Genomic DNA, 23,719 nt, shown 5'->3' with positions numbered 1-23,719 from the left:
ATTACAAATGGCTCATCCCAACTAAAGCTAGACCTGAGTCTGACAAGTGTTTCATCTTGTTCTTATTTATTTATTTATATTTGATCATAAGACAGCCTGCACAGGGTCTTTCTGCAAGTTTTGCATGTTCTCTCTGGGTACTCCAGCTTTCTGCCACAGTCCAAAAACATGACTGTTAGGTCAGCTGGTCTCTCTCAATTTCCTTTGGTGTGTGGTTGTTTTGTGTTAAAAGGCCATTGAAAAGGTTTGATTGTTTAATTTTTGATCGATGCACATGTAAGCCTGTTTGACATTTATTGCCTCACTATCCTGCTTATGACTTCATACCAAGTTTTAGCAATTCTAGAGTGCCATGATGTCAAAAGGAGTTGGTGATCAACTCAATGACAAGTCTTAGCCCAAATCATCATCCCTCCACCACATTATTTGAGAGTATGTAAAAGGTGCTGATTTGTTGAATTAGGTTTTGAAACCCTGTGGAATGGCTAAACATCTCTACTTTGCTCTCTATTGTATTGTTAAACCATCATATTGTTCCTGAAAGCCTTGATTTTGAGTATGTGTGTGTGTTGGTTTACTGTGCTATACTGTGACAATTAATAGCTAAGCATAACACCTGATGTGTATGAGAATATAATACAAAAGTTTAAGATAAGAAATGAGATGAAAGTGGACAAATGAATACAGAACAAACAGGACATAGTGAAAACTTATATCAAAGAACATAGAAAGATTGCAGCAAAGAAAGTAGAAAGATTAAACAATCAAGCAGGGAAAGATGTGGTCAGTGGCAACCTAATAGTAAACAGATCAAAAGAAGTCATTGACAATGCTTCTGAGCTTCAGAAAACATTTGTTTTTTATTATTTTAGTTGAGAAATCAGCAGTCTTTCTGTATAGAAATATTTATTGTAATAATTGTAAATTTAAGAGAAGAAACAGAAATTAAGTTTGAACATTTCTGCTTTTTGTGCACAATCAACAACCCACTTTCCTAGATAACAGCTTTTTGACAACTATTAAAATGGCACCAATAATGTTGATGTGTTTCTCTTTAAGCACAGTCATCTTGGTGTCATTTGGTAATGGAATGTGCAAGCAATTTCAAAAAGCTTTGAGCCGGTAATATAGTATAATGATAACTAGCACCATTCCGTGGCTTTGCAATTATCTGAAACAGAACAGCTCAATTTCTTTCTTTTCTAATGAGCGTCTTTCTGCTTCTTGGGTCACACATTAACAATTTTTACTTGTATTTCTTTCTTTTTAAATAAGAGTCCAAAATATGGAACTCTTCTGAACTATTTCCCTGAGCATATTGGTTTAGTATCAAGCTTGTTTTCAAAACCTTTCTGAGGTTTTGATGAGCCCTGGTTCAATGATCAGTGTGTTCTCCCTCTCTATTCATTCACATCTGCATTGCTTTTCAAAGTGAGATCAATCAGTGCTATGCATTTTCATAAATATTTTTTATTCTAAATAACAGCCCTCATCTTGCTTTTTTGATTACAGTGAAATGCTGATTTGAGGCCTTTAAAATGCATTAATAGCTACCAGATTTGCATTTATATTGGATTTTTGCTCCTGCAGACAAGAACCTGAGATAGAGTTCTGCAAACAAAGACCAAACAGAAAGCAAGCATCAACTGAAACACATTCAACCCCATAAAAGAGTACAAGCAAAAGAACGAGAGATGCTAGTGCGAGCAAAACAGGCCACCAAATTTTTTAACACTGAGCAAAACACACACCTTATTCAGATCAAGTCAAACACAATGATGATATGCAGCTAGAGGTGAAAGTAACTATATCGTGACTATATCAGAGATACATAAATGATAAAAAAAATGAATGCGACATGAAGATTGAAATCAGCAGGGACAGTGCAACTGCAATTTCTTACACAAACACTGAAAAAGGTTCTTTAAGACAGAAATCTAGAGAGAGAGAGAAAAAAGATGTCTTGCAGTCTGCTTTCCCAATGTGAAGTGACGATGACATTTTCAAACTTCTACACAAAAGGCTAGAACCTTTTAATTCAGCATTCATTAGTAAAACAGGCACATTGCCAATGTTATTAAAGATGGGGCAGATTTGTTTGCTGCTGATCAAGTTGGCATTGTCCATACGTCGTACCTCGAGGGTAATCTTTCTTGATAAGTGAACCCAAAAGGATTGAATTCTTTGTCTCTATGTGAATATGATTCAACCACTTGCCACCACTAAATCATTGAGGCAGTGAAAGCCCCTGGGGAAATTTACAAAGCGATTCAGTCCTCATTGGTTGTTAGAGTAGAGCATGGCTGCACAATCATGCACCAGGGAGGACTGAGGGTATGTATGATTTCATTCCAGCCAAACTCTACACCAGCTGATGTCACAGATTTCTTCGCCCTCAATGGATCAAGATGTATTAATCTTTGAAATTAACTGGTGGCATAGGTTAGAAGAAAAAATCCCTGAAGTGCATCTTGACTTTTGGTAATAGGATTACCTTTTTGTAATATAAACCTATTTTAACCTTAAAAAATCTTTATTTGCTGTAGCACAGAGCACTGCATTGGTTGTCCAGCTTTCATAGTGAATGGCTGCACAATCCGACAGATAAATTATTTAGTGCTAAAGGAGAAACAGAAAAATGTCCAATCTTGCCTGTTAAGTGCATTTGGTATGTGCTTGATAGGCGAGATATGAGTTAGTTAGATCAGAGATGTTTTAATCTGATTATGTAAATCAAGGAATCGATAAAGAAAATCTGCAAATGCATGTGGACGTGTATCAAATTTCCAAGCCTTTCAGTGCTTGGTGCATCTTGTAATGCAGTTTGAAAGTACTAGCGTTGACATGTGCAAGACAAAATTCTAGAGAGGAGGGTGACTGACTCTTACCTACAACTAGATTTCATCCCCAAAGCAAGCAAAGCAAACGAAGATGATGATCTGAGTGGTTAAGTGGCTTGCTTACCCTTTTATGATATCAGTAAACCATCATTTCTATAATCATAATTATTCTCACAATCTCGCAATATTGCAATTGCAAAGAACTGCTTCTATGCAATATTTGATAAGGCTATTATATATAACTGCTATGCAAATATGCCCTGTATGCCATTGATACATTTGACATGTTTGTTGGACTTTAACTAGTCTTGACACCCACACCTCATATATTATAGTGACTGAGATGCTAAAGCTTACAGAGGATGGTGGGGACATTGTGAAATGGTAAAAAAAAAAAGTCAGGAAAACCAAATTTGCTTGGTCTAACAATAATATCACAATTGAATGTAATCCTAAAAACGCGCAGCCCTGTCAGAAAATATAAGACATGGATATAATGACTTCCTATTTTCTGTTGCTTTAACCTAAAAAAACAACAAAAAACTTTTATTTCAAAACTTCAAAACAGCTACATTTCATCACAAAATCGGCAAATAATAATAAATGCTAGAATTAACATCAAATTCAAAACCGTTTGAGTATTATTGTAAATATCTTTTATTTGGCTTATATCATGATGCTCTGCATGTACACTCACCAGCCACTTTATTAGGTACACCTGTCCAACTGCTCGTTAACACAAATTTATAATCTGCCAATCACATGGCTGCAACTCAATGCATTTAGGCATGTAGACATGGTCAAGACGATCTGCTGCAGTTCAAATCGAGCATCAGAATGGGGAAGAAAGGTGATTTAAGTGACTTTGAACGTGGCATGGTTGTTGTTGCCAGACGGGCTGGTCTGAGTATTTCAGAAACTGCTGATCTACTGGGATTTCCACGCATTACCATCTCTAGGGTTTACAGAGAATGGTCTGAAATTAGACAAAATATCCAGTGAGTGGCAGTTCTGTGGGCACAATGTCTTGTTCATGCCCGAGGTCAGAGGAGAATGGGCAGAATGGTTCAAGCTGATAGAAAGGCAACAGTAACTCAAATAACCACTCATTACTGTACTGTAATGGCACTATTTTATGTGGAAAGGTATGTGGAGTAGAATCCAGAAGTGACATCAAATAAAAAACACAGAAGAAGTAGAGAGAATGGGTAATGCTGTTTGATGGCTTATAATGTGTAAGTGTTATGTTCAAAATTAAAGAAGATAAAGCAACCTTGGCGACATCCTTGACTCCGCATAACACTACATGGTGTCAGAAGATGGTAAGGTTCTGACCTCCAGAAGCTTTTGATTTCTCACAGCCGGAGCAGTGCCCTGAATGGCAGCAGCCATTTCAGCTAAACCTAGAAGACGGCGAGGTCCAGGTCTGTACTTTGCTTTATTCACTCGGAAAGGAAGCGGAAAAAGTGTTTAAGACGTTCACATTCAAAGAAGGGGAAGACGAGGAGGAATATGAGATAGTTTTAAATAAACCTAAAGTTCACTTTAGTCCCTAAAGTGAACACAATACATAAAAGAGCTTGTTTTCATCAGCGCACTCAGAGGTTGGCGGAGACCGCGGAGGAATACATACGAACTCTCCATGAGTCTGCAGGTACTTGTGATTTTGGCCGTGTTAAGGAAGAAAATATCCGTGACAGATTGGTGATAGGAATACTTGACAGAAATGTCCAAGAAGTTGCAAATGATGCCTGACTTAACTCAGTAAGCGGTGAAGCTAGTGAGACAGTCAGATTAAGTGAAACACAATGTAAGCGAGCAAGGAGCTAGTGCATGTGCTAATCTGAGTGAAGCGGCTTACAAGTGCCAGCAATACAGGGACAAGCTGACACACAGTGAAAGCCATGCAAACAAAATACAGAACTCGGGAGTCAAACCAAAACACTATCAAAATGTTAATAAATGTCGCAAGTGCACAAGATGTGGTCGAGATCCAAATAATGATAAATGTCCAGCTAGGAACGCTGAGTGTCGGAGCTGTAAAAAGCTGGGTCATTTTGCAGTCATTTGTGGCTCCCGTGTAATCATTGAAGTTATTACACCACAAAAGGATAATGAAAAAATGCGACCTACAGGGGTTGGACAATGAAACTGAAACACCTGGTTTTACACCACAATAATTTATTAGTATGGTGTAGGGCCTCCTTTTGCGGCCAATAAAATGTCAATTCATCATGGGAATGACATATACAAGTCCTGCACAGTGGTCAGAGGGATTTTAAGCCATTCTTCTTGCAGGATAGTGGCCCGGTCACTACGTGACACTGGTGAAGGAGAACGTTTCCTGACTCGCTCCTCCAAAAAACACCTCAAAGTGGCTCAATAATATTTATTTTCTGGTGACTGTGCAGGCCATGGGAGATGTTCAACTTCACTTTCATGTTCATCAAAACAATCTTTCACCAGTCTTGCTGTGTGTATTGGTGCATTGTCATCCTGATACACAGCACCGCCTTCAGGATACAATGTTTGAACCATTGGATGCACATGGTCCTCAAGAATGGTTCGGTATTTCTTGGCAGTGACGCGCCCATCTAGCACAAGTATTGGGCCAAGGGAATGCCATGATATGGCAGCCCAAACCATCACTGATCCACCCCCATGCGTCACTCTGGGCATGCAACAGTCTGGGTGGTACGCTCCTTTGGGGCTTCTCCACACCGTAACTCTGCCGGATGTGGGGAAAACAGTAAAGGTGGACTCATCAGAGAACAATACATGTTTCACATTGTCCACAGCCCAAGATTTGCGCTCCTTGCACCATTGAAACCGACGTTTGGCACTGGCATGAGTGACCAAAGGTTTGGCTATTGCAGCCCAGCCGTGTATATTGACCCTGTGGAGCTTCCGACGAACAGTTCTGGTGGAAACAGGAAAGTTGAGGTGCACATTTAATTCTGCCATGATTTGGGCAGCCATGGGTTTATGTTTTTTGGATACAATCCAGGTTAGTACCCAAACATCCCTTTCAGACAGCTTCCTCTTGCGTCCACAGTTAATCTTGTTGGATGTGGTTCGTCCTTCTTGGTGGTATGCTGACATTACCCTGGATACAGTGGCTCTTGATACATCTCAAAGACTTGCTGTCTTGGTCACAGATGCGCCAGCAAGACGTGCACCAACAATTTGTCCTCTTTTGAACTCTGGTATGTCACCCATAATGTTGTGTGCATTTCAATATTTTGAGCAAAACTGTGCTCTTACCCTGCTAATTGAACCTTCACACTCTGCTCTTACTGGTGCAATGTGCAATCAATGAAGACTGGCAACCAGGCTGGTCCAATTTAGCTACCTCTTAAGTCGTAATGTTGGAGCTGTGACTCCTGCCCTAATGATATAGGAAGGCTGAAAAGCAAACCTATTAAGATCACTCTCAGATAGGGTGCAGTTCCCTATAGTGAAACAACTATGAGGAGAGTGTCAGTTCCCATGTTACCAAAGTGAAGAAAGAGCTGGATCGCATGGTGAACTGCAGAACGATTCAACCAATCTCAGAGCCAACAGAGGGGTGTGCTCCGATGATGCCCATGCCAAAGAATAACAAAGAACAAATCAGAATCTGTTTATTTGAAAGAACTTAAAAAGCAGTTGAAAGAGAAAAGTATATCCTACCAACTGTGGATGACATCTCGCTGAAACATGCAGGTGCCAAAGTATTTTCTCTGTTAGATGCCGCAAGCGGGTTCTGGCAAATATCACTTGATCCAGAAATCGCCAAATTAACAACCTTCATAACCCCATTTGGCAGATACTACTTCAACATGCTACCATTTGGTATTACCTGTGCCCCATAAATTTTCCAGCATGAGATGACAAAACTCTTGGAAATACAAGGAGTGGCATTGTCACAGGGGTGGGGTTGCTCCAAGATAATCATGGACAGTTAAAACCAGTGAGCTTCTGTTCCAGAACACTCACAGATGCAGAGCAACGATATGCACAAATAGAAAAGGAGTGTCTTGCAGCAGTCTGGGCATGGGAGAAATTTGGCAAAGATCTTCATTCAGTGCACCTTTGATGTCAGAGACTTTTGTTGAGAATGATGCGATACAACCCCACAGCTTTTTTACGTGCTGGGGAAAGAACTGGTAGTTGCAGATGCTCTTTTATGGAAAGAAACTTGTGCCATCAGAAACTGAATTTGATATTGCTCAAACTAGCAAGATGTATTAGGTACACCTTGATTCTTCTAGTTCTTCTTGTTTCTTTTAGCGTTTCTTAAAGCCAGAAAGTTGCCACTTACACTCACCGGCCTCTTTTTTGGGTACACCTTGCTAGTACCGGATTGGACCCCGTTTTGCCTTCAGAACTGCCTTAATCCTTTGTGACATAGATTCAGCAAGGTACTGGAAATGTTCCTCAGAGAGTTTGGTCCATATTGACATGATAGCATCACACAGATGCTGCATATCCATGATGCAAATCCCCCATTCTACCACATCCCAAATGAGATGTGGATGCCTGTGGATGACGTGAAAGAGTATGGGAAGAAACTTGTGCCATCACAAGTGTGTAAAATTATTCGGCTCCTTTACTTTCAGTGCAGCAAACTCACTCCATACGTTCAGTGAGGATCTCTGAATGATCCAATGTTGTCCCAAATGACTGATGATGATAAATAGAATCCACCTGTGTCTAATCAAGTCTCTGTATAAATGCACCTGCTCTGTGATAGTCTCAGGGTTCTGTTCAAAGCGCAGAGAGCATCATGAAGACCAAGGAACACACCAGGCAGGTCCGAGATACTGTTGTGGAGAAGTTTAAAGCTGGATTTGGATACATAAAGATTTCCCAAGCTTTAAACATCCCAAGGAGCACTGTGCAAGCAGTCATATTGAAATGGAATCAGTATCAGACCACTGCAAATCTACCAAGACCCGGCCGTCCCTCTAAACTCTCATATCAAAAAAGGAGAAGACTGATCAGAGATGCAGCCAAGAGGCCCATGATCACTCTGGATGAACTGCAGAGATCTACAGCTGAGGTGGGAGAGTCTGTCCATAGGACAACAATCAGTCGTATACTGCACAAATCTGGCCTTTATGGAAGAGTGGCAAGAAAAAAGCCATTTCTCAAAGATATCCATAAAAAATATTGTTTAAAGTTTGCCACAAGCCACCTGGGAGACACACCAAACATGTGGAAGAAGGAGTTCTTGTCAGATGAAACTAAAATCAAACTGTTTGGCCACAATGCAAAACTATATGTTTGGCGTAAAGGCAACACAGCTCATCACCCTGAACACACCATCCCCACTGTCAAACATGGTGATGGCAGCATCATGGTTTGGGCCTACTTTTCATCAGCAGGGACAGGGAAGATGGTCAAAATTGATGGGAAGATGGATGGGGCCAAATACAGGACCATTCTGGAAGACAACCTGTTGGAGTCTGCAAGAGACCTGAGACTAGGATGGAGATGTATCTTCCAACAAGACAATGATCCAAAACATAAAGCCAAATCTACAATGAAATGGTTCACAAATAAACGTATCCAGGTATTGGAATGGCAAAGTCAAAGTCCAGATCTGAATCCAATCGAGAATCTGTGGAAAGAGCTGTAGACTGCTGTTCACGAACGCTCTCCATCCAACCTCACTGAGCTCGAGCTGTTTTGCAAGGAAGAATGGGCAAGAATTTCATCTCTCAATGTGCAAAACTGATAGAGACATACCCCAAGCGACTTGCAGCTGTAATTGCAGCAAAGGGTGGCACTACAAAGTATTAACGCAAGGGGGCTGAATAATATTGCACACCCCACTTTTCAGTTTTTTATTTGTTAAAAACGTTTGACACATCCAATAAATTTAATTCCACTTCAGGATTGTGTCCAACTTGTTGTTGATTCTTCACAAAAAATTTGAATTTTATATCTTTATGTTTGAAGCCTGAAATGTGGCAAAAGGATGAAGAGTTCAAAGGGGCCAAATACTTTCGCAAGGCACTGTAAGCCAAACATTAATATTAGATTTCATCTGACTGAATTACAGGGGTTGGACAATGAAACTGAAACACCTGTCATTTTAGTGTGGGAGGTTTCATGGCTAAATTGGACCAGCCTGGTAGCCAGTCTTCATTGATTGCACATTGCACCAGTAAGAGCAGAGTGTGAAGGTTCAATTAGCAGGGTAAGAGCACAGTTTTGCTCAAAATATTGAAATACACACAACGTTATGGGTGACATACCAGAGTTCAAAAGAGAACAAATTGTTGGTGCACGTCTTGCTGGCGCAACTGTGACCAAGACAGCAAGTCTTTGTGATGTATCAAGAGCCACGGTATCCAGGGTAATGTCAGCATACCACCAAGAAGGACGAACCACATCCAACAGGATTAACTGTGGACGCAAGAGGAAGCTGTCTGAAAGGGATGTTCGGGTGCTAACCCGGATTGTATCCAAAAAACATAAAACCACGGCTGCCCAAATCACGGCAGAATTAAATGTGCACCTCAACTCTCCTGTTTCCACCAGAACTGTCCGTCGGGAGCTCCACAGGGTCAATATACACGGCCAGGCTGCTATAGCCAAACCTTTGGTCACTCATGCCAATGCCAAACGTCGGTTTCAATGGTGCAAGGAGCGCAAACCTTGGGCTGTGGACAATGTGAAACATGTATTGTTCTCTGATGAGTCCACCTTTATTGTTTTCCCCACATCCGGGAGAGTTACAGTGTGGAGAATCCCCAAAGAAGAGTACCACCCAGACTGTTGCATGCCCAGAGTGAAGCATGGGGGTGGATCAGTGATGGTTTGGGCTGCCATATCATGGCATTCCCTTGGCCCAATACTTGTGCTAGATGGGCGCATCACTGCTAAGGACTACTGAACCATTCTTGAGGACCATGTGCATCCAATGGTTCAAACATTGTATCCTGAAGGCAGTGCCGTGTATCAGGATGACAATGCACCAATACACACAGCAAAACTGGTGATAGATTGTTTTGATGAACATGAAAGTGAAGTTGAACATCTCCCATGGCCTGCACAGTCACCAGATCTAAATATTGAGCCACTTTGGGGTGTTTTGGGGGAGTGAGTCAGGAAACGTTTTCCTCCACCAGTATCACGTAGTGACCTGGCCACTATCCTGCAAGAAGAATGGCTTAAAATCCCTCTGACCACTGTGCAGGACTTGTATATGTCATTCCCAAGACGAATTGACATTGTATTGGCCGCAAAAGGAGGCCCTACACTATACTAATAAATGATTGTGGTCTAAAACCAGGTGTTTCAGTTTCATTGTCCAACCCCTGTATATCTGTTTAACTTCCACTCATTTGGAAAATCCAACGGTATTTTGAAAACAATGTGCTGGGAGTCAGCTGTTTTCTCGGGTTTTAGCGCACCTCAACCACTCGCTCAGCTGACAGCTGGCGAGGAGAGCGGCTGCTGGGGCAGCGGACGGATACATTGGCGCATTTGTGCAATTAAGCGATATCTTGATAAACTGATCAGATATTTTAGGTTTACACAACTACATTCTCGTCTAAAAACATTGTAAAAGTTCAGCTGTTTCACAGAATGCGCAATATATCCAATTTTCTTCACTACTTTTCTCTCTCCTCCGGCCTTTGCTACTTCCGTTTGAACAATTTACTTCGACCCACAATGAATCATGGGATAGGGTGGACAACGGAAGATACACCGGACCCATCCTTCAAATCTTGGGATAAGAAGGAACCTTGGAGATTGGACAGCATTCATCGCCTCATCCAGGATGTTATCGGCCTACAAATGCATCCTTTAAAGGATGCAGTCCTAAATTTGGACACAGCAATAGTGAATGACATCTGTGAATCAGTAAATCTGTGTTTGATTAATCTGTGGCTTCAAGAACCTGGATGTGTGACACAAAAAAACGAATTTTGGAACTGAAATTGAATTACAGAACTGAAAGTGAAAGTAGTCAAACTGAATTTTTAATACAACAAAATAAATTTTAAAAGCAAATGAATTCAGTTTCAAACCACAAAATTCAGTTTCAGTTTAGTGAAATTCATTTTCAAACCAGTGGATTTAATTTCAAAATGCACAAATACAAATTCAGTCAGAGCAATTCAAATGCAGTTTCTGATGGCACAAGTTTCTTCCCATACTCTTTCACGTCATCCACAGGCATCCACATCTCATTTGGGATGTGGTAGAATGGAAGATTTACATCATGGATATGCAGCCAACAAATATGCAGCATCTGTGTGATGCTATCATGTCAATATGGACCAAACTCTCTGAGGAACATTTCCAGTACCTTGCTGAATCTATGTCACAAAGGATTAAGGCGGTCCTGAAGGCAAAAGGGGGTCCAACCCGGTACTAGCAAGGTGTACCTAATAAAGTGGCTGGTGACTGTATATCACAAAATCTCCATAGACTATTACCTGACTAAAAGTTTAACCAAAAGAATGGTGCACAAAGAAAATAAATTTCCATGCTATTTGCAACCCTAGTCCATCCCCTTACTGTTGCTTAGCACATGTGTCAGTTGTTATTTATCATTCAATTTTTTATGAGAAAACAGCAAAATATTCCTTGCATGGTTTAACTGTCTTGTCATGAGGGAAAAATATATACAGCCCTGATGGCTCCATTTGATGACACTAATGGTTTGCGAGGTGTAATACACAACTTAAGACACCTCATCCCAAAATTCCCAGCTGCACCAGATAAGTAAACACATGCTCTCTCTTATGATAAATCGCACCAGGATCAGAAAAAAACACTCAGCTGCTTTACAATGTCAGTAAGAAGTAGCTTCGGAGGTTTTGACTTCGATGTTAATTCCTCGGTGAAACATCCTGCTTTGTCAAGTAAAAAATTATGCAAATGCATGTTTACTCATCATTCAGTACAGTAGCAAAGCACAAATATCAGTAGGGACCAAGGTCTGTGGCAAGTTACCAAAAAAAATGAAGGATTGAAAACAAATAGTGGAAAGAACTGCAAAAGAAAACCAATTTTTTTTTCAGTTTCATTTGTTTGTAATTTTGAAATATCTGTTTATAGAGGGGTGCAAGGAAATAAGAAAAGACTGTTCTGAGCAAGACAGGTTTTAGTCGCACAGTTTTATACCTCTGACTGATTTAAACTGTGTGATTGAGTCTGTTAGATTCAGAGGTGCATGGTGGCACAGTTGCTAACACTGTTGTCTGCATTCAATTTCCATGTTCTCATGCATGCGTGGGTTGTCCAGGTACTCGAGCTTCATCCCACAGTTGAAATACTTAAAGGTTAGGCTAATTTGTCATTCTAAATTGCTCTTAGGTGTGAGTTTGTGTGGGCATGGTTGTCTTTCATGTGTGTCTTTGTGTTGCCCTTTGATGGACTGATGACATAACCAGGGTGTACAGTCATATTCAATAAATTACAATATAATTGAAAAATTCATTTATTTTACTAACTTAATTTAATAGGTTAAACACATTATATAAATTAATTAAACACAGACTGATGTTTTCAAGCCTTTGTTTCTGTTAATTATGTTTTTTCCACATACAGCTAATGAAACTATGACATTTAAGACTATAATAATACATCCGAGCAATAAAAAACAATTTTAATACAGACATGTGGGCTTAGTAAAAAGTATGTTTAATACCTGCTTAAATGTTTAAAAGGTACTTTTAATCTGACAGACAAGCTTTATTGGAACCCATTTTCTAATTTAGTGGATATGCATCCTTCCTATCCTTCCAGGTGCCTATCCTGGAGATAGGCACCTGTCCCAACCATGACCCTGAATATATGAAGCGGGCATGAATGGTCGGATTTTTCAGATTCTTGATCCAAAGCATCAAACATATAAAAAGATGTACAATTGTATGAATATCAGAAGTACATATTTTATTTAGCGAGAAATGTAGCATTTTGTATTTAAAGAGCTGCAGTGGTAAATTTGCATTAGTTCAGTTAAGAAACAGAACAGAATTTTTTTTTTTTTTATATTTTTATTTACCATACACATGTACTTTTGTCCCTAGATCCAGTTTAAGCATCTGGAGATAGGGTCATCGAGGTCTCCACCATCGACCACAGCCCAATCCTTTTAGCACTGGTCCCTCATGGTTCCCCCTGCAGGTGGGAACCATCAACCACAAAGAGTACCAGGTGCTGGACTCGACAAGTGCAACTAATCCAAATGGGAGGACCGAGGAGCTATTCAACTTGACTTGCATCACCCTCCATTTTGACTCGCCCCCTAGGGGCCAGGAGAGTAACCCATGGGGCTAAGGTGGTTCATGACAACCTGACCCACCTCCAAGTACACAAAATGACATGTTGAAAACCTTTCAATTATACCTTTAGCAATCTCCTTTGCTTCCTTGAAGGTTAGTTCAAATGCCTCTACCATTTAATGAGCGCCACCCACGTGACCTTTCAAATGGGCCAGGTCCACCCTGTGAGTATTGTTATCATACTTACCAGCTTGAGTCCCTGGACAAAGAGCTTTTTGATCTAGAAAGTCAGCAGTCAAATATTGATGATTATCTGCAGGAGGTCAAATGCTGTCTCCTTGACCTGCCCTTTCTTTCTTCTTGTGAGAAACTGAAGTTAATTTGGAAAACAGTTAGGAGCATTCATGCATTCTTCCCACAGAGATTTGTGATAGTTATTCAGCCCTTTGTCATGCTTTAAGAGAATAGTACTCTGTATAAAAGATCATGCCTCTGCTACTGCTAAGAGAATATTGTCACTACTTGACAGTTGTTTATCTTTTAGGAACATAATGCTCCAGGTCTTGAAGAGGACCACACAACTCTTTGTTCCTTCACAACCTCCACAGGAGAATGTGGTATGATGTGATCATGCATTGCAGAACAAGAACTTCACTATGCAGGAGGTTAATAAATATGCTCATCTTGTGTGGAAAATACGTGCCAGTCCATACATAGGAGAAATTGTAGTAAGAGTTTTGAACCTCGTAACTGAGTACAGGCATAAGAAAAGGAACAAGGTCCCCAGTGATGCAACAGAACCAGTGGGGTGGGAACTGGCGCCTTTTATGAGACAAGCACCTTTCCACAATGCAAAAGCAAAGGTATTGATGGTAAACATTGTGGCCACTCAAAAGAGGTGATCACAAAGGAAGACCTGGAGATGATCTGCATGTGTTTTGTCATTGAGGTAATGGCGTACATGACAAATAGACACAGAGAGCCATTACAATATGGAATTGACCCTCTTACACTTACATTTATCACACCACAGCGTATAGAGATGGTAACTAATTTCTAACACGCTCTATCCTGTCTAATCCTTTTCTTTCTTATTGTTTTAATACATAAGAAATGATGAAGGTTGAAAAGCAGTATTGTGATGCTGTGAATATTTGACTTAAACTGCATAGATCCAATGTAAAGTATGGTTTGCTGTTTGTGTATCCGGTGAATGTAACCTGGCCGAAAATAAGACTAGTTGCCTTAACCTTTCTGACTGTTCTCTTGTAGAAAATAATGTGAGCTAAAGATTCCCCAAGAAGAGACTTTGTAATTAATTATGTCAACAAGGTGGTTTCACCTCCACTGCCACATGTGCCAGTCCAGGCAGACGTTCACCGCAGCCACTGGGAAGAGACGGCGCCATGCAACCCACTAATTCATCAGAACAGTTCACGTAAGAGGTTGTGTCAGGGCAGAGAAAATTTGTTTAGCCAAAATAATTTAAATATTTTAATTTCTGTTTGTTTTGCTTTGTCTTGATGCTTGAACTATGTCAGGCTGTAGCAGGCTTAGAGCAAGCCAGACCTGAAGCTATCTGTGATTCAATGAGTGGTTTGAGCACTGATAGTCCAGTAACATTAGCTCTTTCTGCTTGATCAGTGTTTTTCCAGATGTTGAACTCTGTGTTGAAGCTGTAATAGTCTAAATAAGTAAGTAAGTGAGTAAAAAGACTAAACTACTATTACTACTACTGCTGCTACTACTACTACTATTACTACTACTACTATTATTGCTACTACTAATAATAATAACAATAATTAATAATAATAATAATAACAATAAATACATACAATTCCTTCTTTACACCATGAAACCCCAGTAAAGGTTCTGCTTTCTCTACTACAGGAATTGCTTTAGAAGAACTAAATAGGTTGGGAGAATATTTGGTAGATTTTGAGTGTATAAAAAATGATTAAAACTGACTATTGCCTGAAAAGCCATCTGTTATCAATTAAAATACCTGACCATTGATTTTATTTGTATTTTGACTTTGATATGCATTTATCCAGAATAACAGCAAGACATTTACCGTAAATTCCGGATTATAAGCCGCTACTTTTTTCACACACTTTGAACACTGCGGCCAATACAACGGTGCGGCCAATGCATGTTTTTTTTCATGCCGCCAAAAACATTTTGCATGGTAACAGTAGACCAATCAAATTGATGAATAGTTCAAAGAGGTCCAATGAACTTGTGCGATAAATCAAGAGCACTTTCACAATACAATTACCGGTATTGTAAATCAGACATTTATATTCATCCTCATCAACATGGAAAATCACCAACGGGTTTTGAAAGGCTGGACTGCAGCGTGATTAAGGGGACCGGGTGCACTCAAGTGCGAGCGTCAACGAAGAGGCTAAAGTGAGTGACGAGATCCTGAGGCTGTTCAATTCAGACACTGACGAACAGGACTTTGATGGTTTCAGTGTGCAGGAAGAAGGTGAAGAAGGCGATCAATGACTTTTGACCTGGTAGGCTGCAGTGTATATCAGTTAGGAAATATCGGAATGTTGTCCGTGCGCTGTTCAGTAAAAAAGCATTAGCAACAAAATTTGTGTGTTACCGATAACGTATGTTATTTAAAAGTAGCTGTGTTAACCACTGTTTGAAAAAATGCATATGCAATATGCATTTGTTTATATTACCATACGGATTAAGTTAAAATTTAAAAATTCCTCAAGTGTAATATCTTTCTGTGTAAATCATATTACAACGTGGGACACCCGCGGCTTAACATCCGGTGTGGCCTGTACAAGTACTAAATTGGTTTTCTTTCTAAAATTAGAGCATGCGGCTTTTAATCAGGTGCGCTCTGTAGTCCGGAGTTTACGGTAGTCATTTTGTTCAACTGATAAAATGAAAAGAATTCATAGCACCAAGAGAGATGGCATCTAAATATAAAACTGCGTAATAGGTTAAAGCCATACACAGTTCAGCTTTTTGCAACTATAAGCTCTTAAAATAGATGAACCATTAAAACAGACATTCTCCTAAAAAGCATGAGTGGCATCAGCACGCAGGCTAAAAGTGAACTCACCTATAAATTTTATATCTGGTTGTAAATCCTTGGCGGAATCTTTCCACAAAGGACAGATAGCTCCGAGAGTGGTGGAAAGGTCCACGGTCAGAGATGAGCCAGTCATATTGCTTGGTGACATGTTGTTCAGCAGCCAACAGGTCCTGGCGGGTAGACTGAACTGTTATATGGTCCCATATAAACAGGAAGCAGATGACCTCAATAAACCTCCAGTTCATGCTTTTTTTTAAGCCGCTCTCTGTTCATTCTCGCTCCATTATATGGAGACCTGATGGGATAGAAAAGAAGGAAGGAGAGAGGGGTTGGGGTAGGGATGCACAAAAAGAGAGCTGTTATTTTACAATTTATTTTAGAAGTACAAGAAGGTCCAAGAGTTAGGTTAATTGTCTTCTGCTGAACAAATATAGTGCCCTTGTCATTGTCGCTTTACTGTGACATGGAGTGTGCTTATTTTCTGTTTTTTTCACATTGTTTACCCAATATTCTTGTCTGTGGTATTCAGAAAGCATGCGCTGCTGCATATAATGGGTGTTACTCTTTTGCACATCAGTATGTGGTTCACCTTCAGCTATCTAGCTGTCTGTTTGTAATTGGTGTCATGATAAGCTCTGACAAGGTGAAAAGATGGCTTTATGATATGTTATGACACGTTACAGCCACTAATGTGGAAAAACTCATCTCCCTTTACTCAGTGGTGTCAATTACTCCTATAGGAAACTTTTATCTTTTGACATTGTTGTTGAACCTATCCACGTCTGGACTGGCCAACTAGCATGTAACCCAGAGAATACATTAGTATAATGATCTTGTATTGACTGTGTTCAACAAGAAAAAAAATCAAAACAATAGTCTTTAAAACACTTTGCCATTCAGTGGAATCTTTTTTTTTTTTTTTATGCCATAGATAAAATGTTTTCATCAGTAATATCGTTTCATATTAGGGCCCCTGGGTGTAGAAACACACTGCATGTTATCAAGAGCTGCTGGTTACATAAGATGCTCCCATTTTCATGGTTTATTAGACAATAACACATCATAAAAGAGCAAGAAAAATTTGATGAGGATAATCTTTCTGTTAAGTACATGATGAATTGTTGGCATACTGATAAGATTCTCTTTTGTCACATCATAGTTAAAGTTAGTGTGTCCGTTTCACAAGATTGATTAAATGAATTAGAAATGTGATTATATAAGACAGATTTAACAAAGTGCCATAGTATCTGCAGTACCCAATGATAATTTGAACACCTGCAGGTGTAACTATCAATTAAACTCCTACATTTAAAACAGTTAGTTCTTGATTAATCTGCTTTATTTGACATTGTTTCTCAGAATATATCAATTGAAAGATTAAGCAAAGATGACCCTGTTATTAATTATAAAACGTATTTATTTAAAATATTACATTTTTCACTGCTTATGTTTTTAAAAGATCTTAAATGCTTAAAAATATATTAAGTTTTAATAATTTCATTTTTTGCAACTGGATAAATCACATAATAGATAAGGAAAAATATAGGGGACAAAAACAATACAGTGCCTTACAAATGTATGCAACAGCATTGGCCTTTTACCTATTGTGTTTCCTTCCAACCTGGAATTTAAATTGTATGTGATGAATCTGCGAATCTGCACCTAATAGCCTAAGTTAATGAAGTGAAATGACCAATATATATATATATATATATATATATGACAAGAATTAAAAAAAAAGAAAACTGAAAGTTGGCATGTAACCCCATTTGCTAAGAAGCCTCTAAAAAGTTCTGGTGCAACCAATTACCTTCAAAAGTCACATAATTTGTGAAATAGAGTCAAACTGCAACAGCCACATGATCTGTCAGTACAAGCACACCTATTTTGAAAGGCCCCAGACGCTGCAACATGAAGACCAAGGAGCTCTCCAAACAAATTGTTGAGAAGTACAAGTCTGGCTGGGGTTCTTAAAAAAAATAAAATCTTTGATGTTCCCCTGAAGCATCATCAAATCCATCATCTTCAAATGGAAAGCACATGATACCACAACAAATCTGCCAAGAGCGGGCCTTCTACCAAAACTCACAGACCAGGCAAGGAGAGCATTAATCAGACAGGCAGCACAGAGACCAAAGTTAACCCTGAAGTAGTTTCAGAATTCCACAGCACAGACTGAAGTATCTGTCCATAGAACCACAATAAGTCATACACTTCATAGAGCTAGGCTTTATTGAAAAGTGGCCTAAAAAAGTCATTACTCAGTGTTAAAAATAAGAAGCATGGAAACATGGTGGTGGCAGCATCATGCTGTGTGGATGTTTATCAGCATGAGGGACTGGGAAAACTGGTCAGAGTTGAGGGAAAGATGTATGGTTCTAAATACAGGGATATTCTTGAGGAAAACCTGTGTCGGTCTGCCTGTGATTTCAGACTGGGACTGAGGTTCATCGTCCAGCAGGACAATCAACACTTGAGTGATTAAGAATCTGTGGCTCAACTTGAAGATTGTCATTCACAAGTTAAAACTATCCAACATAAAGGAGTTGTAGCAGTTTGCATTGAGAAATATCAAAAATCACAGTAGCAAAATATGGAAAGCTCATAGTGCCTTGCAGCTTGCAAAAGGTGGCTCTACAAAGTACTGCCTTTATTAGTGTGAACAGTTATGCACACTAAAGTTTTCTGTTATTTTGCCCTATTTGTTGTTTGCTTCACAATAAAAAAACAATACATCTTCAAAGCTTTAGGCATGTTTTGTAAATGAAATGGCACAAACTCTCAAACAATACATTTTGATTCTAGGTATTGAAAAAATGCCAAATGGGGTGAATACGTTTGCAAGATAGTGCATATCAATGCTCATTTTTACTTTTAAATCAATTTGGGTCAGTGTTAAAATGCATTGAATGTGCTCGGTACACTATGTAGAGTTTAAGGTTGAAGAATAAATACAGACTGTTTTGAAAGTACCATCACCCTAAGCCAACCTGATGCTCCAGATTGGTTTGTAAAACACTGTCATCTGGCAAAAGATTTTTATAAATAATTTGGAAGACACTATGAAAAAAACAGTTGGTAGGTGAGTGGATGAAGACTTTTATTATCACTATCAATTAACAGTTAAATTTCAGCCAGCCCGGTCAATAGAGTGGAGTTGGTTGCAAACATCACAATCTTGCCAAAAGCCCTTCGGCGAGGAGATGACCAAACCATCTTTTTTCCTCAGTGTTAATCTTTGGACTTCATACAATAGAAAATCATGTCTATAATTAGGATTAGTGGTGCTGCTGCATCTACAGTGATTATTTCAAAAGCAGTTAAAACATAAATAAAAGCTGCTGCACAAATAATGAGCAAAAAGTCAAACTTGTGCCACACAGACAAATTAAAAGGCTCTAATAAGAAGCAACGAAAAACACTAAGTTGCCAAAAGATGTAAACAGCCAAAGCCTTGCTACTATGGAAACTAACAAACAGGCAAAAAACCCTCAAAGAAACAAACCAGTTATGTTATACAGGTCCTTCTCAAAAAATTAGCATATTGTGATAAAGTTCATTATTTTCCATAATGTAATGATGAAAATTTAACATTCATATATTTTAGATTCATTGCACACTAACTGAAATATTTCTGGTCTTTTATTGTCTTAATACGGATGATTTTGGCATACAGCTCATGAAAACCCAAAATTCCTATCTCACAAAATTAGCATATTTCATCCGACCAATAAAAGAAAAGTGTTTTTAATACAAAAAACGTCAACCTTCAAATAATCATGTACAGTTATGCACTCAATACTTGGTCGGGAATCCTTTTGCAGAAATGACTGCTTCAATGCGGCGTGGCATGGAGGCAATCAGCCTGTGGCACTGCTGAGGTCTTATGGAGGCCCAGGATGCTTCGATAGTGGCCTTTAGCTCATCCAGAGTGTTGGGTCTTGAGTCTCTCAACGTTCTCTTCACAATATCCCACAGATTCTCTATGGGGTTCAGGTCAGGAGAATTGGCAGGCCAATTGAGCACAGTGATACCATGGTCAGTAAACCATTTACCAGTGGTTTTGGCACTGTGAGCAGGTGCCAGGTCGTGCTGAAAAATGAAATCTTCATCTCCATAAAGCTTTTCAGCAGATGGAAGCATGAAGTGCTCCAAAATCTCCTGATAGCTAGCTGCATTGACCCTGCCCTTGATAAAACACAGTGGACCAACACCAGCAGCTGACACGGCACCCCAGACCATCACTGACTGTGGGTACTTGACACTGGACTTCTGGCATTTTGGCATTTCCTTCTCCCCAGTCTTCCTCCAGACTCTGGCACCTTGATTTCCGAATGACATGCAGAGTTTGCTTTCATCCGAAAAAAGTACTTTGGACCACTGAGCAACAGTCCAGTGCTGCTTCTCTGTAGCCCAGGTCTGGGGAATGCGGCACCTGTAGCCCATTTCCTGCACACGCCTGTGCACGGTGGCTCTGGATGTTTCTACTCCAGACTCAGTCCACTGCTTCCGCAGGTCCCCCAAGGTCTGGAATCGGCCCTTCTCCACAATCTTCCTCAGGGTCCAGTCACCTCTTCTCGTTGTGCAGCGTTTTCTGCCACACTTTTTCCTTCCCACAGACTTCCCACTGAGGTGCCTTGATACAGCACTCTGGGAACAGCCTATTCGTTCAGAAATTTCTTTCTGTGTCTTACCTTCTTGCTTGAGGGTGTCAATAGTGGCCTTCTGGACAGCAGTCAGGTCGGCAGTCTTACCCATGATTGGGGTTTTGAGTGATGAACCAGGCTGGGAGTTTTAAAGGCCTCAGGAATCTTTTGCAGGTGTTTAGAGTTAACTCGTTGATTTAGATGATTAGGTTCATAGCTCGTTTAGAGACCCTTTTAATGATATGCTAATTTTGTGAGATAGGAATTTTGGGTTTTCATGAGCTGTATGCTAAAATCATCCGTATTAAGACAATAAAAGACCTGAAATATTTCAGTTAGTGTGCAATGAATCTAAAATATATGAATGTTAAATTTTCATCATGACATTATGGAAAATAATGAACTTTATCACAATATGCTAATTATTTGAGAAGGACCTGTATACAGCACAAGAACAAAATGATCATGCAACAAAATTGAAATAAAGCAAAGTAAAACCATAAAGAACAAAATCTATAGACAATCAAAAACTGGCACCTTGTGCTGGTACACTAAAAACTTACAAAGGAGAGCTCATCATTTTTGCCCTTTTGCCACTTCTGTACTTTTGCACTTTTGGTTGTTTTGTACCCAAGTACAAAGAAGTTCTATTATCCATTGGATATAAAAGTACAAAGCTTCATTTATTTGTACCTGACATGGAGGATGTCTCTTACCTGTTCTGGCAACTAATAATTTTAAATAATCTTCTATAATCAGTTAGTCGAATAAAAAAAAAAAAATGTCTACACTAAATAATGTCTAGTTGCAGGAGTTATTTTGTTTTATCAAGAGTGATGATTTATCATATTTTAAAACAGTCATCTGGCCCATTCAGGGATCATAAACATGATAAAGGAAAAAAGTTTATTGTGAAGTCTTCAGAAAATAACACACACTTAAAATAATTTCTATGTAAGATTTGAGTTTTTAAATTTGATCTACATCATATATTTATGAAAAATATCTATAATTACAGAATTAAAAAGGTTGACTGGATTGATTGAAGGATATACTTCTGTATAAATATTAACTTTTTATTGTAAAGTGGCTTGACGTGGTATTTAATGTGAATCAGCAAACTGAATTAAATATTTAGGTTTCTGAAAGCTGTCAGGTTTTAGTGATTTTCTTTGGCTTTCTTTAACTCTTTGCACCCCCTATTCTTCATGTTTCCAATACCTATTTTATGTGCCAATCCAATTTTTACACAAAATTTCATTCATGGACTAACTTGGGTTGATGTCTTTAGATATGAGGATTTATTGGGTTGTTACCCACATTTGGTGTGAATAACAAGTCCATAGGTTCTTTAGAAATACATTTACTGAGAAAAGCATTAATGTGTTCAATGATTATTTTACCCCTTGTATATCAACAAAGACCCCAGTCAAGGAAAAGCAATTCTTTTACACAGGATTTATGTGTTGTATTTGAAAATGCTCAATTTCTTGCTTTAGTCGTCCTTTAATCACAGCAAATGACATCATTAGAATGTAATTTTGTTAGTCTTGTGTCTTGGAATGCAAGATGGTCTTGAGAACAGCAGAGATTCAACTTTTTATTTTATATGGTTGCATGTGAACCCACATTTATTGTTAAATAGGGGACATGTTTGACGAGTTTGGCACAGTTGTGAATTATTGTAGTTAATCAAAAAGCATTTGCAATTTTTCATAAAAAAATATAAAATTTGTCTGCGGAATGAAAAAAAAAACTGGTCTGGAATATACAATTGTACAAAGTTAGAACTATAATATATTTTTCCTAGTCAAACAAGATTTCATTATTAAAGGAAACATTGATAGATGATCAAAGTGGATACATTAGTATGGTCCTTATAGACAGCTTATAAAAAAATTTAACCCCCTCCTCTGTAAATCAATGCACTTTGGTAAAAAGCACTGTCCATAACAAGCTGGATGATGGACTATTTTTGGGGGTTGGAACCATGTGGTGCATAAAAGCAGCAGCAGAGGTAGAAATGGGCAGGCATTAAGAATAAAAAACTTTTTTTTTTTTTCTGTACTGTTAAAAGATAGATTCAACTCCAAGAGCCTCTTGCAGTTTAAATAAGGAAGCTTCAGAAAGATGCAGTGAAGCTTTTACCACACAACAAATATTCCTTACAAAAACTAAATGTTAAAATGCAGGGAGTGCTGAGTCACTCTGAAAAATGTACTTTATTGTAAATAAGGTAGTGAGAGTGGACTGTAGTTAACTGGCTTGGGACACAATAATGAATCTGATACATAACTTTTAGCCAATTCCAGTAAGAAATGTTTAGTGTAGGAAACAGTCCTGTGCTGTCACAAGGAGAGCCAATAATTTTGGGAGAGATGGTTTTAAAAGTGTATAGGGGTATAACTGCTAGGTCCCTCTTTTATACTGAGGAAGTAAGCTACCCTATAAGCTATGTAACACCTCCACAGCATTTTTAAATCATTTCTGTGTTGGTATGTGACAATGAAACTGTTGACCTTAGAGGAAATTCCACAAAGTCTGAAACAAACTAAACAGGATATAAAACAGGAAAGAAAAATATAGTAGATACAGTAAAGGTTTAATTACAGAGGCTAATTTTTACATTTGAATACAAACATGTAGACTCTGAAAGCATATCTGGTACTTTAAATTAAAAGTTTCATTTCAAATCTATAGTCACATAAGACATGAATTTACATATATTTTTAAGCATTTTTAAAGTGTGTAATCTCAGAAGGGCTTGAGTTGATTTTACGATGTTAACCATGACTAAAAGCAAGATTGACATTTTGGAGTGTCCCAATAAGACCCTACAATAATTATTTTTTCAAAATTGATACTCTTTTTTACATTGTTTTATTATCTTTTAAGAGATACCTGTCTCATTTCCAATCAGAAACAAAGTTGTTGGTTAAT

General features: G+C 38.8%; 1 protein-coding gene across 1 annotated transcript in view; it reads right to left on the bottom strand.

Annotated features, from left to right (window-relative positions):
- The window catches only part of brinp1 (bone morphogenetic protein/retinoic acid inducible neural-specific 1), a 184,428-nt gene that overhangs the window by 132,140 nt on the left and 28,569 nt on the right, over positions 1-23,719 (bottom strand). The window contains exon 2 of the mRNA XM_047372154.1: positions 16,161-16,428. Within this exon, the coding sequence (XP_047228110.1) occupies positions 16,161-16,378 (218 nt within the window). The 5' untranslated portion in view covers positions 16,379-16,428. The remainder of the gene's footprint in view (positions 1-16,160; positions 16,429-23,719) is intronic.

The sequence above is a fragment of the Girardinichthys multiradiatus genome, chromosome 8, assembly GCF_021462225.1.
Source record: "Girardinichthys multiradiatus isolate DD_20200921_A chromosome 8, DD_fGirMul_XY1, whole genome shotgun sequence".
NCBI lineage: Eukaryota > Metazoa > Chordata > Actinopteri > Cyprinodontiformes > Goodeidae > Girardinichthys > Girardinichthys multiradiatus.
Note: the sequence above shows the minus strand (reverse complement) of the source record. Positions and strands in the feature narration are given on the sequence as shown.